The 22,097-nt window shown below is 38.6% G+C and overlaps 1 protein-coding gene across 3 annotated transcripts in view; it reads right to left on the reverse strand.

The window, feature by feature from the left end:
• The window catches only part of LOC144978095 (uncharacterized), a 182,164-nt gene that overhangs the window by 28,781 nt on the left and 131,286 nt on the right, over positions 1 to 22,097 (reverse strand). For all 3 annotated transcript variants that reach the window (XM_078923675.1, XM_078923674.1, XM_078923673.1), the window contains exon 4: positions 981 to 1,083. In XM_078923675.1, the coding sequence (XP_078779801.1) occupies positions 981 to 1,083 (103 nt within the window). The remainder of the gene's footprint in view (positions 1 to 980; positions 1,084 to 22,097) is intronic.

The following is a 22,097-nucleotide window of genomic DNA, read 5'->3' on the forward strand; positions in this document are numbered from 1 at the left end:
CAGCGACCAGACGGGTGACATTGCTTGCAAAAATTCTGGCCCATCGTCGTGCCGCTCTTTATACGTATTACCCCAATCCACTCAAGTGTAAATGATTACCTGATTATAGGCAGTGTCAGTTATTGTAAGACACTATCACGAAGACAACACACAAAAAAACAACAACTAAAAGCATTACACAAGCGGAGTGAATTGTATGAAACGAACATTTGGTTTCATGTAGTACCGGGGGGGGGGGGGGGGGGGGGGGAGATAAATAAAACATTGTGCAGCACATTGAGCATGGAAAATACAGAGAAATGTGCTAAATAAACATTCAAATCTAAATCAATACGTTACACATTAAATGGCATGACAAAATTAGAAATGCAGATCTATGGGAAATGAGAGGCCAAGAAGAAATAGAGGCAGAAATCAAGAGGAGGAGATGGCAATGACTGGGCCACAGACCTGAGAAGGCCTGCATCAAACATTACTAGGCAGGCTCTTCCATGGAACACGCAGGGAACGAGGAAAAGAGGGCGGCCTAGGTAATTACAGATGGAGAAGGCATTGATTTAGGGTCTAAAAACTGAAGGCTTCAAATGGAGGGACGCCGACAAGGTGGCACAAGGCCGGAGAAGATGGTGGGGATTCGTCGATGGCCCTTTCATGCACCAGCCAGAGTTAAAGGCCTCGGTAAGGAAGTAACTATCTATTTAATTCTCTACGTGTTTCTATTTTTATACTATATGTGACCCATCGTCTCAAAACGGTATTATGTCGGAATGAACCAGATTCTTAAAAGCCGAATTTAATGTTAAACTGGTCAAAAATATAAATTGTTGGCATTAGCACCCTAAAACATGGCATCCATTCTCCTCAATAAAACATACAAACTCAAAACAAGTCTGATATTTCTGATTATAAATTCAATTTTCAACATCTTAACCATCCCGACTTAAGACCGTTTTGAGGCGAAGGGTCACATATATACTTACAGGTCGCATTCTTCAAACCACTCTGGATGTAAGGCATTCTTGATCGTGGACGTCTGGTATTTTTCCTTCCCTAGATGGATTGTCACAAACACGTCATTATTCCCTGGAAGACAAAAAGAGAGAAACTTTTAGAGCATTGGAATTCAGCCTCGACAGTTCAAAATTCTTGCATTGAGACAAATAAAGTTATTTGAAATAAACAGACTCTAAACGTAAAACCTTTCTAAATGATCCCCCATCCCCTCCAGCATTTTGAGCGTTAAATATAAGTGCAATAAGCACTAGATCATCTTGTCAAAAACTCTCAAACTTGGGACTTAAGGAAGTCCCAGGTTTGAGCGATTTTAAACAAAATGAGGTCATTTTAATCATCGGTCGATATTTGATAGACGATACTTCTGACCAAATGTTTTAAAATGTCATTTGTTAAATATTTTGGGCAATATTCTGACCTTTCAGATGCTCAGATGCCCTACAAACTGATAGCAAGTACTCACGCAAATGCGTCCGGAATTTAAAAAAAAAAGAAAAAAGAAGCAAAAGTGCAAGAATCTTATTTTATCCTTATATACATTTTTTTTGATTTTGGTGAGAAATTATTTGCTTCAAACACAAATAAATAACAATGTGAAATTGAACGTAAGCTTCAATTTAATATACAAAATCAGAAAAATGGACGTTTCGGGTTTCCCCTTTATCAACAAAACAGGATGAATGAAACACTACAGACAAATGAGATAAATTTAGTGTTCAATTCATCCTGTTTTGTGATAAAGGGGAGACCTGAACGTCCATTTATTTGTTTTCGTATATTAAATTGAAGCGGACATTCAATTTCACATTGTTATAATTTATTTCTTTGAGCTTCGAGCAGCAACATTTACACTGCTTCACATACAGTAAAACGTCCTGATACAGACATGTGTTTGGTACCCTGGCAAATATGACGATATAAATGAGTGGGTGGTGTAGAACTCAACCGACACTAGAAGATAACTATGAGCCAGGAAACATTCAGCAAAGTACAACATCTCCTATGGCATGGGGTCAACAAACGAACCGTCCTCAATTTGACCCTTCCACATCCACATGTTTAACCCCTTCAAGTCAAATTCAAAATGTTTCTTATTTCTTCTTTAAAAACAGATCAGAAACAATCTAAACTGTTTTCACCAAAGAACGTCGGATGAAGCTCGAGTCGCATCGCTCTTACAGCTCTCTTGGTAAAAACTACAAAATACAGGACGATTTCATAAAATGCAAATACTATATCATGATATAATTAGATTATAAATAGATCTAAATAACGGTTTTGAAATTTTGAACTTTGAACTCTATGAGCAGCTGCGTATATCATTACTATGTGGCACCAGTAAAATATTTCTTAGCATATATTTGGCAAATTGGATTTTCAGTTACACTAGGTCTCCAAAACCACTGGACAAATCATCACCAAATTTTCCACGGTGTTTACAATTGACGTGAAGATGGTTTGGGTGTGTTATGAGATGGATTAGACATCGTGTTGATTATATCGACAAATCAAATGTGTTTCGTCAATCCCATCAAAAACAGACGCCATTATTTTTAGCACGTAGATTGTGTGTCAACTTTCCGGTTATCGAGTATGACAATGAGGAAGGGGTACTTGCATTGAATCCATACCAATTAGTAGTTCCTCTTATTATTTTGAATACAATCAAGTTCTTAAAATTCATACGAACTATTTTCCGTTCGTAACATTGGGAGAGAATTCTACGAGCAAAATATATAATATAATACTTGAAGAAAATATCTCTCCTTGCCCAAATAAAAAGCTCTGTTGAGATCTCTTATGAAGTCGAAATATATATTGTCTATAAAGGTGATAGAAATTGAGTTAAAATTTCATTCAACACTTGAATCATGAAAAGTGAGTTGATTTACTCATCATCATCTTCATTGAACGGACAGCTAGATATACTAGTAGGAAAATACTTTTCATTTGCGTCATAGAACAATACTCTGAGCGTTTTGAAACTTCAATTTTTCTTTGGTGATTCTTTGCATTCCAAAAATAGATTAGGATTTTTCGGGATTGTTTGAGAGTGTTAACTTATTTTTGGGGTTTTGAATGTCGTCTCATTATAGATAGTATGCACTAGGCTAAGAAGTTTACAACATTGCCATCCGGCAGTATAACGGACCAACACACAAAACTCTGTGTAACCATGAACTTTTATAGTCTGGACAATACAGTTAAGTGAGAACTAATCATAAACGTGGATGGCAAAAAACAATAATAAAGACCCCAGTGACGTGAAGATTCTATCTATCTACACTTTAAGAGTAAAATGACCCTGTAAAGGGTCATTATTTACATGAGGATTGACTCTGTGTTACATGACCCCCGACCCTGTATGCCAGCATGACGTAAATTCCATGCCCCTTAGTCTTCAGTAGCTGAAGGGATTATCTGTATATATCGGCCATATCTAAACAGTAGATATCTCACGACTCATGATCTCTGCACTTAACTACACTCCTCCGGAAACACACACACACACACACACACACACACACACACAAACACACACATAAGCCGTCACTCTCTCTCTCTCTCTCTCTCTCTCTCTCTCTCTTTCTCTCTCTCTCTCTCCTTTCTCCTCCCCCTTCCGTCTTTCCTTCCTCCAAAACCACTTATATCTGACCTCCTTCTTTCAAAACATATACAACAGACCCAAACTCTCGATTAAAAAGTCGTTCCTATTCCAAACACACACACACACACACACACACACACACACACACACACATACGCGCACACACACATGTATATTATATATATATATATATATATATATATATATATATATAGAGAGAGAGAGAGAGAGAGAGAGAAAGACGAATAAACAAGAGAGAGAGATAGAGATAGATAGATAGATAGAGAGAGAGAGAGAGAGAGAGAGAGAGAGAGAGAGAGAGAGAGAGAGAGAGAGAGAGAAGAGAACGAAAGAGATAGATAGATAGATAGATGAGGGAGAGAGAGAGAGAGAGAGAGAGAGAGAGAGAGAGAGAGAGAGAGAGAAATAACGGACAATTAAACAAACAAGCAAACACACGCACAGACAAACACACACATTATTCTCCCAGAACACGGGTTTTCCTGCTGTGCGCTCTTCACTTTTAACGTATGGAAAATATTGCTATGAAAAGCCCGCATTAACGACAGAAATAATCTGTTGCTGGGTGAGATGATGGACTGGATAAGACACTGCACTTGGCGGCACTGCACTGCGGCTTACGCCTGAATTATCTCGGTGTCTATCAGGGGATTGAACTGTCAAACAAATTCCCCCCTTGGAATGAAGAAAGTGAATTTATTTTTTTATTTTCATTTAATCCCACCCAGATACCAGTCTAATACGACGGCATCCCGACTCCGACGTATACATATTTGCAGGTCTGATAACTTAACGCAATTGGATTCAATAGTATGATGTCACGCCGCCCGGCAACGGCGGTCATCTTGGTTCTAAACAAAGAAAATCATTACTTTTTATTCTTCATGCTGGCTAGAACTTTTCATATGCCTTGTGATCAGAATGTGTAAAAGTCAAAACATGATCAAATTTATGTTTTTATTTTCCCTCTGGATACGCTTTTATGCTCGCCGTAGAAATATTTCATACGGCGTCCGCCATTGTTCCGATAGTTTAGAGCCAGTGTTATTAAGTTACCATGCGTCATTAGGAAGGAAGTGACTTTACGACTGTTGAAAGGTATTATGGGCTTGATTTAACATTGTTGTCATGTACAATATATTTTTTTACGTTGGTTTGAGAGTGTTTCCATTACAACAATGACAGAATTTATGAAGGACAACAGACAAAGCCGAAAGGACTCTGCTGACCCGATGACGTCTTCGCCAAACAAGCAGCTTCGAATTGCGTCGTGGAACGTTCGCACCATGTATGAAGCAGGAAAAGATCTCAAGTGACTGAGATGATAAGATACAGGATGCATATACTTGGAGTAAGCGACACCCACTGGAATTAAAGAAGCTGATATACAGATAAGTGGTAAGACATGGCATGAGATAAAAAAAAAAGTTAGCTCAGGATAAAGAAGGATGGAAACTGTTTGTCTTGGCCTATAACCTGACCAGGGTGGAAAAGGCAGTGATGTTGATCTGTGAGATGATGATGAAGGTGAAAAGGAGTGATGATGATGATGAATGAGTCCATTACAATTTAGGTTATCTATAGATAGTTCGAAGATGACGTCACTCAGATCTTTGTTATTGTTTTTTGCCATCCGCGTTTAAGAGTAATGCTCACTGAACTGTATTAACCCGACTATAAATGTTCATGGATACACACATTTTAGTGTGTTGGTCCGTTTTACTTCCGGATGGCAATGTTATGAGCTTCTTAGCCAAGCGCATACTATCTATATGCTGGTTGTCAATAAATATCATCCATTATCTCTCTTATACGTCCCGTAATATTTAAAATCTGTCTATACATTCTCCTCCTCGAATAGTTATGTCACCTTTATGCAACATATTCATTATTAGTACTCCGAAGGACTGGTTACATACATACACACTTCCAAGGATGTAAGAACCAAATGAGTGGAGGATGTGACGTCACCACTTTTCTTCCCTATTACAAGACCGCATCTACAGTCCTACTTCTCTCCCTTTACTTCGGTCGATACAGTACAAGACAACAGTCCGTGTCAAGTCTATACACCAGACATCTCACCAAATTAATTATTGACCTGTGTTACGAAACAAAACACACAAAACATCCCCCCCCCCCCCCCCCAGGCCTTGGTTCAGATCCTAACGAGCCGGCTTGATGCTGGAATGAATGAGATCGTGTTTTGTACTGCAAAGGCGCCCCTTGTTAACTTATAATGCTATGCGTTTGAGTAAAACTACTCACAAACCCTGCCCACCTGATCAATTGTACTAACACACAAAACTACGTTTAGTGTCCGATTGATAGAATGTAGTGAGAACTAATCACCCAAACTGGTGGTCTAAGAACCAATATTAAATAGATGTGTGGCATCATCTTCATTCACTCTAAAGATGGGTAGGAGTTTCCATCACGAGACTGTTTGTCATTGATTTTACAAGTGACGATTACCAAAAGAAAGTGAAAATTGCGTTGCCGTTTGTAGTGCTCATAGAAACAGATGATCTCATTTCGATCATATTACTCGTATTATAAACGGTTACGTTTACACATAGATTTCTGTGTTGGTTTTATTGAACAAACGGTAGAACATTGGGTATTTTACTTAGACACATACCATCGATAGTAAAACCTGTGTAGTTTGCTATGTTTACCAATCACTGCCATTGTTTACATGATGACGACTGTCCGAGAGGCGTGGTTATCTAAGTGCCAATTGTATTTAAGTACCAAGTTTACCCCCATGTAACACAAGCTTAAGACGGCGTTGCACATTTTACGTTAAAAAGCTCTAAGTTCCTGTGTCGTAGAAATATTTTGTCAATGTTACCACATTATGTGTTATCATGCCAAATTCTGAAAAATTAAAAACTCGTATTTAAAATTTTGGCCGGAAAATTCGTCATCCAAACATCAGTGGATTAGCACGACCTCCCTTTGATAAAAAACTGTCCAACCTGAGACTTCAATAACGTCTTCACGGAAGTCTCAGGTTTGAGATTTTTTTTTGCCTAGATGAAGGTTATTTTAATCGTTTGAAATTTGAAGGACGAGTTTTCTGGCCATAATTTTAAATAGGAGTTATTTTTAACCCCGAGTATGACAGTTACAGTAATGAGGGCGTGACGCATGCGTAGAACGTGTTTCGTAATTAGTCAATTAAGCATCGATTGAGAATAAGGGTCGATATAATTCTCAGCTTTGTCTTGGAGAATTTCTCACGAAAATTGATTCTCAACTTTTCTCCACTTCTTTGTTCTAGGATGTAAAACTGGCCCGTTGTGACGATTGGGAATAAAAAAACAAACATTCTTTTTCTTTATTATAATAATATTATATGTGTGTGAATTTGAAAGGATCTGTGCATGAGTGCGAGTGAATGAATGAGTGAGTCAGTGTGTGAGTGTGTGTGTGTGTGTGCTTATGTGAGTGTTTAGTGTTTTTCTTGTCCTTTTGGAAGCTCTTACAACAACGCACGATTGGGAAAAAAAGAAACATTATTTTTCTTTATTATTATAATATGTGTGTGAATTTGAAAAGATCTGTGCATGAGTGCGAGTGAATGAATGAGTGAGTGAGTGTGCGTGTGAGTGTGTGTGTGTGTGTGTGTGTGTGTGTGTGTGTGTGTGTTTAGTGGGTTGTTTTTTTTTTCTTTTTGGAAGATCTTACAACAAACCACGATCTTGAAGACCTAAAGTTTAGTTTTAGACGGTTTGTCAAAAGAGTGCACAACAAATCGAACAGTTTTTCCAGTTAACAATGAAATAATCATTTCACTGGTATAGACAAAGACGGCTATGTGCGGCTATGTGGTCTTGTGGTATAACACTCGCTTTCGGATCGGAAAGGCCTGGGTTCGAGCTTCGCTAGGCGCATAATTGAGTCCCTGGAAAAGGCTCTTTACTCACATTCTCTCACCGTACTTAGATGTAAAATGAGTACCTGACCGTGAACAGCGTTGTGTCTCTGTCCGAAAAATTTTTTAAATATCGCCTAACAGGCGTCATGTCCCGTCCTACATGTTAAGTGTTGCTGTTGGCCATGGATCCCATGTAAAGCGCTTTGAGCACGTTAAGTGGATATTGCGCTATATAAAAGCTCAATTGAAAGAATAAAAGAAAATACTTTTTAATGTGGATGTGATGATAATAAAAAAAAGTTAAAAATTAAAAGAAAAAATAACCGATGGTGACCATAAAGAATTTATAACAATAAATGCATTCTCTTTCTTCATCCTATAGGGAAATTTGTCTTTAGGGTCTACCCCCAGGGAAGACTGGAATAACCCAAGCGTTAGCCGCAGTGAAGCGCCGCAAACTGAGCTAGAGAGAGAGAGAGAGAGAGAGAGAGAGAGAGAGAGAGAGAGAGGTGACTTGCTCAAGGCCACACAGAGCAGCGGGTATCCGAACTCGGTACCTTTCGGTTATGAAGCAGATAGCATACAGCTGAGCCCTAATAGCTATGCTCAATATGACATTGGTGAAGAATTTAATGATGAGGGTGATGATAGTAATGATAATAGTAATGATAATAACTTCGCCGAAGTCCCAGGTTTCAGAGGGGGTTTTTTTTGGTCAAGATGAGGGTCATTTAAATCGATCGATATTTGAACGACGAGTTTTCTGGCCAAATTTTAAAATATGGTGCGGCTATGTGGTCTAGTGGTATGACACTCGTTTTGGATCAGGTCCTGGGTTCGAGCCTCGCGCTCGGCGCATAGTTGGGTCCTTGGAAAAGGCTCTTTACTCACTTTCTCTCACCGTACTCAGGTGTAAACTGAGTACCTGGCCGTTAACAGCGCTGTCTTTGTCCGAAAAATTGTAATATCGTCTAACAGGCGTTATGTTCCGTCCTACATGTTAAATGTTGCTGTTAACCGGGGACCCCTTGTAAAGCGCTTTGAGCATATTTAGAGGATATTGCGCTATAAAAAGCTCAATTTTAATTTTTTTAAATATGGCAGTATGAATGTTTGAAGGAAATGATTTGTGCCCAAAATGAAATAAAATGTGTTTTGTGAGAGTTTGGCATTTTACTCTTACCATCTACCTATATCTACTCTGAGCTATTACTAATCCCAGGTCAAGGTGACATCGCGACTGACTTTTTGCTCCGTTATGATTAGCCTTGTGGAGAATTTATTGAAATAAAATGTCAGATAGTTTATTTTATAATCGATAGGAAAAGCAAATATACATCTCTCTCTATCTATCTATCTCTCTCTCTCTCTCTCACTCTCTCTCGATCTATCTATCTATCTCTCTCTATCTATCTATCTCTCTCTCTCTATCCATCTATCTATCTCTCTCTCTCTATCCATCTATCTATCTATCTCTCTCTATCTCTATCTCTCTATCTCTCTCTCTATCTCTATCTCTCTCTATCTCTATCTCTATCTCTCTCTCTCTATCTCTCTCTCTCTCTCTCTGTCTATCTATCTATCTCTGTCTCTATATGTATATATATATATATATATATATATATATATATATATATATATATATATATATATATATATATATATATAATCTTCATTTCTTTCTCTTACTCTGTGTTTGTGTATGCGTGTGTTAGTGTGTGTGGGGGAAAATATGTGCTTTTGTAAGGGTGAATATCCCACATATTAAAACACACAGACACACACCACCACACACACACACACAGAGAAGGAAGAGAGATAGATAGAGAGAGTGAGAGAGAGATAGAGAGGAGAGAAGGTAGAGAGAGAGATAGAAGAGAGAGAGAGAGAGAGAGAGAGAGAGAGAGAGAGAGAGAGAGAGAGAGAGAGAGAGAGAGAGAGAGAGAGCAGCTGCTAAACATGCGTCGTCTTCAGTAATGGCGCGTGCCTGCCGTCTGCTTGGAAAACGATTTCATTAAAAAACTGGAATTTAAAAAGGAAACAAAAGAAATAAAAAGAAATAGCAGACGACAATTCCGTAAACACAGAAAGGCTCTCGCAAGAATAGGCTGTTGTGAATTTTATTCGGGAAATGAGAATATTGTAGGGGGAACAATGAACACAGGATCAAGGATGAAACTTTGGCCTTTTCAATGCCAAATTACAAAAGATCTTGGCATTGTAAGAAAATCGTTTGGCCATGGAATAATAATTGGGTTTTCATATTTGGAGATGGGGGATGGGGGGGGGGGGGGGGGGGGAGGGGGCTGAGGGGGCATTTGATTAAAAATGACTTAAATTTAGATTCTATTTCATGGACAATTCATAACATAATGATGACTCAAAGTTAACAAATTATTTTCACCCTTCACTGACAGACATCGTGAAATTCTCATGTCTGCCTGGTAAAAAATATATATCTAAATTTATACGACCTTCAATGCGCATATAACACAAGAGGTGACGTGACGCCTTAAAATACTTGGCATAAAAAGACAAACAAAAAATTGATATTTTTTTTAAATTTTAAATTTTTTAAATTTTAGCATTTTCTTCCAAAAAAACCTGGCAAGCCTGAAGGAGATGGAGAGAGGATGTATGGACCATGGACGAGTTATGGACACAATCAAAGAGAAAGACTAGTCTTTATTACCTTTCCCTTCTGTCTGGTTTGGTTTGGTTTTGTTTTTGTTTTTGTTTTTTGTTTTCATAGTGATAATAGCTATGTTTGCGGTGTGGTTGGAAATTAATTTAAGAGAAGAGAATAGAGAGAGAGTAGATGAGATATGGAGAGGGAGAGAGAGAGAGAAGGAGATAATTAATAGAAGATAGATAGATAGAAGATAGATAGATAGATAAAGATAGATAGATAGATGATAGAGAGAGAGAGAGAGATAGTGAGAGAGAGTAGATAGATAGAGATAGATATAATAGATAATAGATATATATATAATATAATAGTATATATAATAATAGATGATATAATATAGTATATATGATAGATAGATAGATAGATAGAGATAGATGATAGATAGATCCTATCTTCTCTCCTTCTCTCCTTTCTCTCTCTCTCTCCTCTTTCTCTCTCTCTCTCTATCTCTCATGATCTTCATCTCTCTCTCCTTTCTCTCTCTCTCTCTCTCTCTCTCTCTCTCTCTCCTCTCTCTCTCTCTCTTCTCTCCTCTCTCTCTCTCTTCTCTCTCTCTCTCTCTCTTCTCCTCCTCTCTCTCTCTCTCTTCTCTCTCTTCTCTCTCTCTTCTCTCTCTCTCTCTCTCTCTCTCTCTCTTCTCTTTCCTCCTCTTCTCTTCTCTTCCTCTCCTTTCTTTTCTCTCTCTCTCTCTCTCTCTTTTCTTCTCTCTCTCTCCTCTCTCTCTCTTCTTCTCTCTTCTCCTCTCTCTCTCTCTCTCACACACACAAATACACAATCATTCTGTCTCTCACCGTCCACCAGTTGTTATGGTTTGGTTACACATCGATGACACCTGTGATACATCATAACAAGACCTTACTGTCCCGTCATTGTCCACTGGCCTGGCGTTTCACTGCCTACCTGCTGGGACAAGACCATGGCGTAACGGTAAGCTCTCCTGTAGATCCAATGGTACTGGGTTCGAGTCCTGGTTAAGACGATTGGATTTGTCAAAATTTCAGAAAATGTCAAAGTTAGTAGCATTTGAAAACGCATAGATTAAAAACTGACGTCAAAATACAAGGCCAGAACACCAAAATGAAAGCAAGTCGTGAGTTGTATTCAATAATTCAACCAATGGGATGAGTTAATAGGGAAGAAAAGCTTGATGTAAAAAAACTGGTTCCTATTTCAATGAAAGTGTAAAACTACTCTTCCAGAGGACTGAATACATAACTTGTGTAATTCATCTTAAGGTTTTAGAGTGATGGCGTCTTATTTTCTAGTTTAACTAAATGCTGGTCGTCAATAAAGATCATCCATCCTCTGTTTTTTACGTCCCGTGTTCCTTAGAATCTGTCTATACATCCTGCCGCTGAAATAGTTATCCCACTTTTATGTATCAATATCTAACCTATTCATTATTAGTCCTCCGAAGGCGTGGGTACATACACACTTCCAATGATTTTGGAACCAACAAAATAAGGTGATGTCATGACTTTTCTTAGCTATTAATTGGTTTCCAGAGCTTTCCCAACGACAAATTAAATTACCTGGCGCTGCACTAACCCTAGAAATGACATCAAACCACAAGTCCGAATCGAATGTCCGGCAAGTTCACGAAGGCTACGGTCAATCCCTTGACCAGTGACTATGTCATATATTGGTAGAATGAAGATGACGTCACTCAGGTCTTTGTTATTGCTTTTTGCCATCCGCGTTTCTGAGTAATACTCACTAAACGGTATTATCCAGACTATAAACTTTCATGATTACACATAGTTTTGTATGTTGGTTCGTTATACTTCCGGATGGCAATGTTGTGAACTTCTTAGCCAAGCGCATACTATCTATAGAGCAATAAGGGGGCGTAGAATTCATAGACTCCGTCGCCTGACACTTCCATAAACATTACCCACGATACAAGATGACGTTTGCCAATAGAAAGTGAAATGAGAGTTTTTGGTGAGTAGTGCTCTTGGAGACAAACGGATCCCATTGGTTGAACTATTGAACACAATTCACTTTTAGGTTTAAAAAAAAAATAATTCTTTTTTGTTTTAAAAGAAAAATATAATTGTTGCCTTGTATTATGATTTTTGGGAGATAAAAATTGTAGTTGCTATAGATAGAACGAAGATGACGTCACTCAGGTCTTTGTTATTGTTTTTTCGCCTGTTTGGCGATATTACAATTTTTCGGATAATGACAACGCTGTTAACGACCAGGTACTCATTTTACACCTGAGTACGGTGAGAGAATGTGAGTAAAGAGTCTTTTCCAATGACTCAACTATGCGCTGAGCGTGGCTCGAACCCAGGACCTTCCGATCCGAAAGCGAGTGTCATACCACTTGACCACATGACCGCACAAGTTCAGAATTATTGGAGTCAAAATATCGTGTCTGTGCTACGGGTTTGGGTAAATTATAAATACTCAATACTTCTGCTCGCCGGATCAATAAAATTGTAACAAAACACAGAACTGTGTTTATTGTCTGGGCTCAGAAGTAAGGTCTTTGCTTCGCATCCGAAAGGTACCGAGTTCGATCCCCCGCTGCTGTGTGGCCTTGAGCGAGTCACTTCGCCTTAGCTCAATTTGTGGCGCTGCACTGCGGCTAACGCCCGGGTTATTCCACTCTTCCCATGGAATGGGCCCTAGAGACAAATTTCCCCTATGGGATGGATATAGGGAATTTTATTTTATCTAAAAAAAATAAAAATATATATATATAGTCAGAACTTAAGTCACCCAATTGAATTGGCGGTCTAAAAGCAATAAGAAAGAGCAGAGTGACGTCATCATCATTCATTGTATAAGAACACCTGGCAATCGATGTAAAAGGCCAGTTGTAGTTGTAAGGTGACACGACAATTATTTCCAACAAGGCCAGAGGTCACGAGATAGCCGGCGGTCAAAAGAGGAAAACATTGGCCGTTCTCCGTGTGGACACGGTTTTTATGAGGCTAAATCACATCTTTTGTGACACGTTGGGCTCTTGGATACACAGACCTTTCTATTGACATCAAACGCCATCTTGGATCGTAAAATGCCAAATTACACCTTTTGTGACATCAAAAGATAGTATTCGCTTGGCTAAGAAGCTCATAGCATTACCATCCGGAAGTACAACGGACCAACACACAAAACTGTGTGTAACCTTGAACGTTTATAGTCTGGTTAATACAGTTCAGTGAGCATTACTCACAAACGCGGATGGCAAAAAACAATAACAAAGACCCGAGTGACGTCATCTTCGCACTATCTATAGATAGTATGGGCTTGGCTAAGAAGCTCATAACATTGCCATCCGGAAGTATAACGGACCAACACACAAAACTGTGTGTATCCATGAACGTTTATAGTCGGGTTAATACAGTTCAGTGAGCATTACTCATAAACGCGGATGACAAAAAAACAATACCAAAGGCTTGAGTGACGTCATCTTCGAACTATCTATAATACTGGTATCTGACATCTACAAAAAAAAAAGACTTTTTTTTTCTATTTTGGCCAGAATATTTATTTTATGCAAATATCACTCAATAATATGACGTCAAACTTGGTAGAAAGTTTTAAACCTGGGATGACTCAGGACTGAGATTTTATAAAAACACACTAGAGCTTTTATATAGCGCAATATCCACAAAATGTGTTCAAAGCGCTTTACAAAGGGTCCCTGACCAACAGCAACACGTAACATGTAAAACGAGACATAACGCCTGTGAGGCGATATTACAATTTTTTTCCAACAGAGACAACGCTGTTGACGATCAGGTACTCATTTTACACATGAGTACGGTGAGAGAATGTGAGTTAAGTCTTTTCCAAGGACTCAACTATGCGCCGAGCGAGGCTCGAACCCAAGATCTTCCGATCTGAAAGCGAGTGTCATACCACTAGACCCAAAAAGTCAAAAGTCATTTTAATAATAGGGTTCAACAGTCGTGACGTCATTTCCCTCGTAATGACTCATAGTAACTTAGTAACTGGTTCTAAACTATCGGAACAATGGCGGAGCAATTGTCCGACGAGCATAAAAGTGTGTCCAGAGGAGAAAAACATAAATCTGATCATGTTTTGACTTTTATACATTCTGATTTCATGACATGTGAAAAAGTTTTAACCAGCATGAAGAATAAAAAGTACAAATTTTCTTTGTTTGGAACCAAGCTGCTGGTTGCTGGGCGTACGTGACATCAGACTATTGAATCCTATTATTGATCAATTTATAACGTAAAAGTTCTCTGTCTGAAATGAGAAAAAAGCCAAGAATTCAACAATGACGTAGTATGAAAAACTCGCATTAAAAATTTTGGCCAGAAAACTCATCCTTCAAATATTAATCGATTGAAATTTTTAAAAAATTGAACTTTTATATAGCGCAATATCCACTAAACATGCTCAATGCGCTTTACAATGGGTCCCTGGCCAACAGCAACACTTAACATGGAGGACGTGACATGACGCATGTTAGGCGATATTACAATTTATCGGACAGAGGCAACCCTTTTAAAGGTCAGGTACTCATTTTACACCTGAGTACGGTGAGAGAATGTGGGTAAAGAGTCTTTTCCAAGGACTCAACTATGCGCCGAGCGAGGCTCGAACTCAGGACCTTCCGATCCGAAAGCGAGTGTCATACCACAAGACCACATAGCCACACAAAGATTATGACCAGGAAATGACCCTTATCCTGGCACAAAAAAACTCTCAAACCTGGGACTTCATATGAATTTTCAGGTTTGAGAGTTTTTGCCAAGATGATGGTCATTTTAATCTATCGATATTTGAGGGACGAGTTTTCTGGCTAAAATATTTAATATATCATTTTTTTTCCATTTCATCCTGAGTCCGGCAGAGCAGAGGGCTGGAGAACACCCAGGAGGCAGCGATCTATATTCGTTTTCGTCCAACCTAGTCATCAATCACATGAGTTGTTGCTGTACAACGATTGGCCAGTTCTCAATAAATGTAAACACGCTGCATTGTTTATGAAAGTTATAAGCATACCCATGTGTCATGCTGAGCAAAATGACCAATCGTGATGTTAGATATTTCAAAAGCTGTGAACACTTTTCACTATGTAGGTATTTTGAGCACACTTTACAATGTGACCAATGGCCTCGAGCCATAGCCCTACTATAATAGGGTACGCCATGCCTCAAGCACATGGAAATGTAAGGGGGGGGGGGGGTCCCAACAGCTCAGTTGATAGAGCACTCGCTTCACACTGAAGAGTCCAAGATCGGTCCCGGGTCGAGATTTTTTCTGACCCCCCTGTCCACCCAGTCGTGAATGGGTTGCTGAGTCTGTTAGATTTGGTGGAAAGTACTTTGTGATAGACACGCGTTCTATTAGGCGATAATACATTTTTTCATACAGAGATTATGCTGGTAATGGCCAGGTATTCATTAAACACCTGCGTATGGTGAGAGAATGAGAATAAAGAGACTTTACCAAGGACTCAACTAACATGAGAAAGCTGGCTAATGTAGCCATAAAAACAAATGCGATGCGTAAAATCAGTGCTATGAAAAAAAGACAATATTATTATTGAGTTTTTATGGCAAACCGTTTTTGTTTTTGGCACTAAACCCACAATCTCATTTGGCACTAAATCTAAGGTTGTAAAGTCTGTCACATTCCCCTATGAAGACGTCGGGACCACCACAGTCAGGGACCACCACGGGGACCACCAACAGTGATTAAGACAATCAAGGATGGGGACCTCACATTAACCTGGTAACTGCCCTTCTCCACAATGACGCGTATTTAAAAATTTGGTCAGAAAACTCGTCCTTCATATATCGATCGATTTAAACGACTCTCATCTTGGCAAAAAAAAAAAAAAACCCTCTCAAACCTGGGACTGGATGGAAGACTTCGCGAGTCAAGATGAGGGTCATTTAAATCGATCGATATTTGAAGGACGAGTTTTCTGACCAAATTTAAAAAAACGCGTCTTTCTGGAGTACGGGCCGTTAACATGTGAAATTATGTGTGACCCAACGAATCTTGTGATTGTGTGAGGTTATGGGCCGTTTAGTAGTTGTCTCTTTCTTCATTGCCTGTCCGCCTTTGTTTTGTTTTGTTTTGTTTTGATTTTTGTCTTTGTTGATGTTATATTGATTTCTTGTTTTAAATATTTTTACAGTACCGTCTGTAACCTTGAATGATAGGAACACAGGCTGTATATGAAAGTATTTGAATTTGATCAATTATTAAAGACTAATTCTCACTCTCTCTCTTTTTTTACATCTCTCTCTCTCTCTCTCTCTCTCTCTCTCTCTCTCTTCTCTTTCTTCTCTTTCTTTCTTTCTTTACAACCCTCTCTCTCTCTCTCTCTCTCTCTCTTTCTCTCTCTCTCTCTCTCTCTCTCCACCCTCTCTCTCTCTCCCCCCTCCCCTCTTTAAGCTCTCTTAAATAAAACAATAACAACAACCACGACGAAGACGACAACAACCACAACAACAATAGATAACAACAATAATGACAAAACCATACGTTAGAAATAAAGCGTCTATTGCATCTTCTTATATCAAAATCAAATAAAACACCCAAGTCAAAAGTTTAAACTGACGCCAAACTTTAAAACGCAACATTAGTAAAACCCGAAAGATCTAGAACTGTCAGAAATGATTTGGCTATTTCTTCTTTTCCACAGACTGTATTCTAATAACGCAAAACTATAGATAGAACGAAGATGAAGTCACTCATGTCTTTGTTATTGTTTTTTGCCATCCACTTTTATGAGTAATTCACACTTAACTGTAATATCCAGATTATAAAAGTTCATGGTTACACAGAGTTTTGTGCGTTGGTCCGTTATACTTCCGGATGGCAATGTTTTGAGCTTCTTAGCCAAGCGCATACTATCTATAACATAATATTTGTTATTTATTTCTAATTTAGCCAATAACGGAAAGTACATAATCTAGAGATAAACACAATAGGGAGGAAAAGTCGTGACGTCAAACTCTCCACTCTTTTGGTTCTTAAACCATTGGAAGTGTATATGTAACCAGACCTCGGAGTACTAATAATGAATAGGTTACATAAAGGTGGCATAGCTATTTCAGTAGCAGGATGTACAGGCAGATTCTTGGGATTACGGGACGTAAAAGAGCGAGGATGGATGATCTTTATTGACGACCAACATATATTTAGACTAGAAAATAAGATAGCATCACTCTGAAACCAATAGATCAATTATAAGGTATGTATTCAGTCCTCCGACGAGTGGTTTTACACTTCCAATGAAATAGGAACCATTTTTTTTACATCGTACGTTTCATCCCTATTAACACATACAAACATAAAGAATAGAAATAGACAAAAAGAAAAATAGAAAAGAAAAAAAAAAGATAAAAAGAAAAAAAAAGATAAAAAGAAAAAAAAAAAGAGAAAAAGAAAAAAAGAAAGAGAAAAAAGAGAAAAAAAAAAAAGAGAAAAAGAAAAAAAGAAAGATAAAAAAGAGAAAAAAAAAAAGAGAAAAAGAAAAAAAGAAAGATAAAAAAGAGAAAAAAAAAAGGGGGGGGGGGGGATGCGTTAAGAGAGATGCTAAGCTACGTACTAGAAGTTTTAAACCAGAAAAAACGCCAAGGGAAAAAAAAAATCAATCTCGCTCACACTGGGGGAAAAACAGCCTCGCTCACGTCGTATGATCATTGAAGCGTGACGTCAAATCAAACAATGTCATCTTAACACGATTTACTCCACGACACGCACGCGTACACATACACACGACACATAATACCCTACACACATACACACGACACATATCCCCAGCTACACACACACACACACACACACACACACACACACACATAAACACGCAAATGTGACTCACCGCCTCAAAGCGGAATTATGACGTGAGTTTTTATAGAGAAACATTGATTTAATAGTCAACAATATTGATGCTATGCCTTTAAGTAAAACACCCACAACAGTCGCCACCCGGGTATAACGTACCAACACACAAAACTGTGTGTAACCTATAACGTTTATAGATAGAATGCGCTTGGCCAAGGAGTTCACAACAATGCCATCCGGAAGTATAACGGACCAACACACAAACTCTGTGTAACTATGAACTTTTATAGTCTTGTTAATACAGTTTAGTGAGAACAACTCACAAACGCGGATGGCAAAAACAATAACAAAGGCCTGAGTGACGTCATCTGCATACTATCTATAGCCTGATTGATACTACAATTTAGTAAGAACTTATCGCAAAACACACCTCGATTTAATGCCGGAACAGGTGTTGACACAGACAGAACTCCTGGCCCCCTTCCCCTAATTATGTTTTTCTTTCTAAAAATAGATACTGCATAGATACTCATTTCACGTGTTTTATGGACTATTTTGGTCAGACGTGATGCTGGGGAGATCGTGACTCTACCGTAAAAGCTAACCACGACCCCCAAAAAAGTCGCTTCAAACCTTAGTCTAACTAGAGCCTTCTCTCCCCGACTTCTTAAGGTCATGGGTTCAACACACACAAAACGCAGCGAAGTTAGTTGGCCAGTATTTAAGCTTAATAGCCAATATCATCAACACAAACATGTAACATAGAAACGATTGAGACATTGAGTATGCGCAGCTTCCCCCCCCCCCCCCCCCCCTCGCATTTTGTTGATTGTTTTTGGCAGTGAGGTGATTGACCTACTCGTACTTTACTTTAAAATCATTTTTGACACACAGGCCACACATATATAAACACATCCTCACACACACACACACACACACACACACACACACACACACACACACCATCTGGTAACTGACAACAGACAGTCCAATCTATAAGAGACGACATTCACGTGACTTCATATTGATTCCTACATTTACTTTGATAGTCCGACGAAGGCTTCATGAAGAACAAAGATGATGTGGATATATGCTGTGCGCTTGGCTAAGAAACTCACAACACTGCCATCCGGATATATAATGAACCTATACACAAAACAATGTGTAACCTTGATCGTTTATAGGATGGTTATATTCGTGAAAAAGAATCTTTGTCTATTTTTAAACGTTCGCTTAAAACATATTTGTTTCGTCTTTAGTCGATGGTATGAAAAGCAAGATCGGTCTGTCTGGTTTCTGTAGTGCGTGTTGTGTGTGTGTGTGTGTGTGTGTGTGTGTGTGTGTGTGTGTGAATGAGTATGTTTGAGCCAAAGTAAATTGTAATTTAAGCGCTTTGAGTCTGATGTCTCGGAGTTATAGCGCTATAGATAGTTCGAAGATGACGTCACTCAGGTCTTTGTTATTGTTTTTTGCCATCCGCGTTCATGAATAATTCTCACTAAACTGTATTAACCAGACTATAAACGTTCATCGATACACACAGTTTTGTGTGTTAGTCCGTTATACTTCCGGATGGCAATGTTATGAGATTCTTAGCCAAGCGCATACTATCTATATAAGTTTTCAGCATTATTATTATTATTATTATTATTATTATTATTATTATTATTATTATTATTATTATTATTATTATTATTATTATTATTATTATTATTATTATTATATAATTACTCATAAACATGGATGGCAAAAAAAAATAACAAAGACCTGAGTGACGTCATCTTCGTTCTATATAAAGTGTATTGATGCCATGCGTTTATGTAAAATACTCATTACACCCGCCAGCCGGATATAACGTACCAACACACAAAACTATGTGTAGCCTTGAACGTTTATAGTCCGATTGATATTAAACTTAGTGAGAACTACTCATAAAAAATGTCTGGCGACAAACATTAACTAACAGCTGGGTGACGTCAATATAGTTCCATATATAGTGAGCTGAGAACAATATCCGCCAAACGTGCTCAAGGCACTTTACAAGGAACCCAAAGAAGCACTTAACGATTAGGCGTTATCACAACTTTTTGTGTTCTGCTATGTGGTTTTCTGGTATGACACTTGCTTTCAGATCGGACAGTCTTGGGTTCGAGCTTCATCGGCGCATAGTTGAGTCCTTGGTAAAGGCGCTTTACTCACAATCTCTCACCTTACTCAGTTATAAAATGAGTACCTGGCCGTTAACAGCGTAGTCCCTGTCGGAAAAAATGTTATACTCCACACACACACATACACACACATACATACACACACACACACACACACACACACACACACACACACAAAGATACATGGTAATTGGCATAACAACGAATATCCAATCCACAACAAACCACAGCGACATTGCTTTATATTGATTTCTAACATAATAATAATAATAATATACTATGTCTGATGTTTTATCTAGTACGCTGAAGGCTTATTCTGTCGTCATATTGTATGATAAAAGGGCGTAAACGCCAATATATAGATAGTTCGAAGATGACGTCACTCAAGTCTTTGTTATTGTTTTTTGCCATCCCCGTTTGTGAGTAATGCTTACTGAACTGTATTAACCCGACTATTAACGTTCATGGATACACACAGTTTTGTGTTTTGGTCCGTTATACTTCCGGATGGCAATATTATGAGCTTCTTAGCCAAGCGCTTTCTATCTATGGCTAAGAAGCTCATAACATTGCCATCCGGAAGTATAACGACAAACACACAAAACCGTGTTCAACCATGAACGTTTATAGTCTGGTTAATACATTTTAGTGAGAATAACTCATAAAACGCGGATGGCAAAAAACAATAACAAAGACCAGAGTGACGTCAACTTCGAACTATCTATACAATGTTTGATGTATTATCTAGTACGCTGAAGGCTCATTCTGTTGACATATTTTATGACAAAAGGGCGTAAACATACTTTAACACTATCAGACATACAAGATTTTGATTTTGAAATATAAAACAAATCCTGCGGCTATGTGGTCTAGTGGTATGACACTCGCTTTCGGATCGGAAGGTCCTGGGTTCGAGCCTCGCTCGGCGCATAGTTGAGTCCTTGGAAAAGGCTCTTTACTAACATTCTCTCACCGTACTCAGGTGTAAAATGAGTACCTGGCCGTTAACAGCGTTGTTTTTGTCCGAAAAATTGCAATATCGCCTAACAGGCGGCATGTCCCGTCCTACATGTTAAATGTTGCTGGACCAGGGACCCCTTGTAAAGCGCTTTGAGCACATTTAGTGGATATTGCGCTATATAAAAGCTCAAAGCTCAATAAAAAACAAATCCTTCAAATTTCAAACCCATTTCACAGCTCAAAACCAACCATGTAACATTTACGCCCTTTTGTCATAAAACAGCAAGATTAACCTGTTCACTGCCGTGTTCTTGAAAAACACGTATTTAAAAATTTGGCCAGAAAAATCGTCCTTCAAATTCAATAAAATACCCATCGACTTAAATAATGTCCCTTATTTTGGCAACAATTCTCAAACCTGAGACCTCGAAGGACGAGTTTTCTGGTCAAATTCTTCAACACGCTTTTTTCCAGAATACGCCAATTAATGTGTTAAAGAAAGAGAAGAAGATTGTGTGTGTTGATGTTATGTGTTTAGGTAAAATACTTACAACATCCATCGGCCTAATTTAGCATACAAAACCTAGTAGTAAAAAGGAGTTTTTCTCATTGTGCGACAGGACATGTTCAATGTCAAGGTCACCTGACACTTATCGCCCAGAAATACCCAATAAGCCGTTCATTGAGAACGCCGATGTTACTAAAATAGAAAGAGGCTTTAACCCTTTCACGCGACATACGTGTTGGGGGAGATGAGTTGAAGTATTAACCCTCTAGCCAAGAAAGAATGGGGAGAGATGTGGTGGGGGGGGGGGGGGGGGGGTGAGTAATGCGTGGTTCTGAGTGGCCTCTCGTGGCCTTGGGGAGGACTTGGCCACTCAGCTGTGACAAGCGGTCAGTCATTCGTTCTTTATATCTCTTTGTGTCATTGTCTCTCTCTCTCTCTCTCTCTCTCTCTCT

This window comes from Berghia stephanieae, chromosome 8, assembly GCF_034508935.2.
Source record: "Berghia stephanieae isolate SIO BIC M18660-M18661 chromosome 8, UCSD_Bste_1.3, whole genome shotgun sequence".
Taxonomy (NCBI): domain Eukaryota; kingdom Metazoa; phylum Mollusca; class Gastropoda; order Nudibranchia; family Aeolidiidae; genus Berghia; species Berghia stephanieae.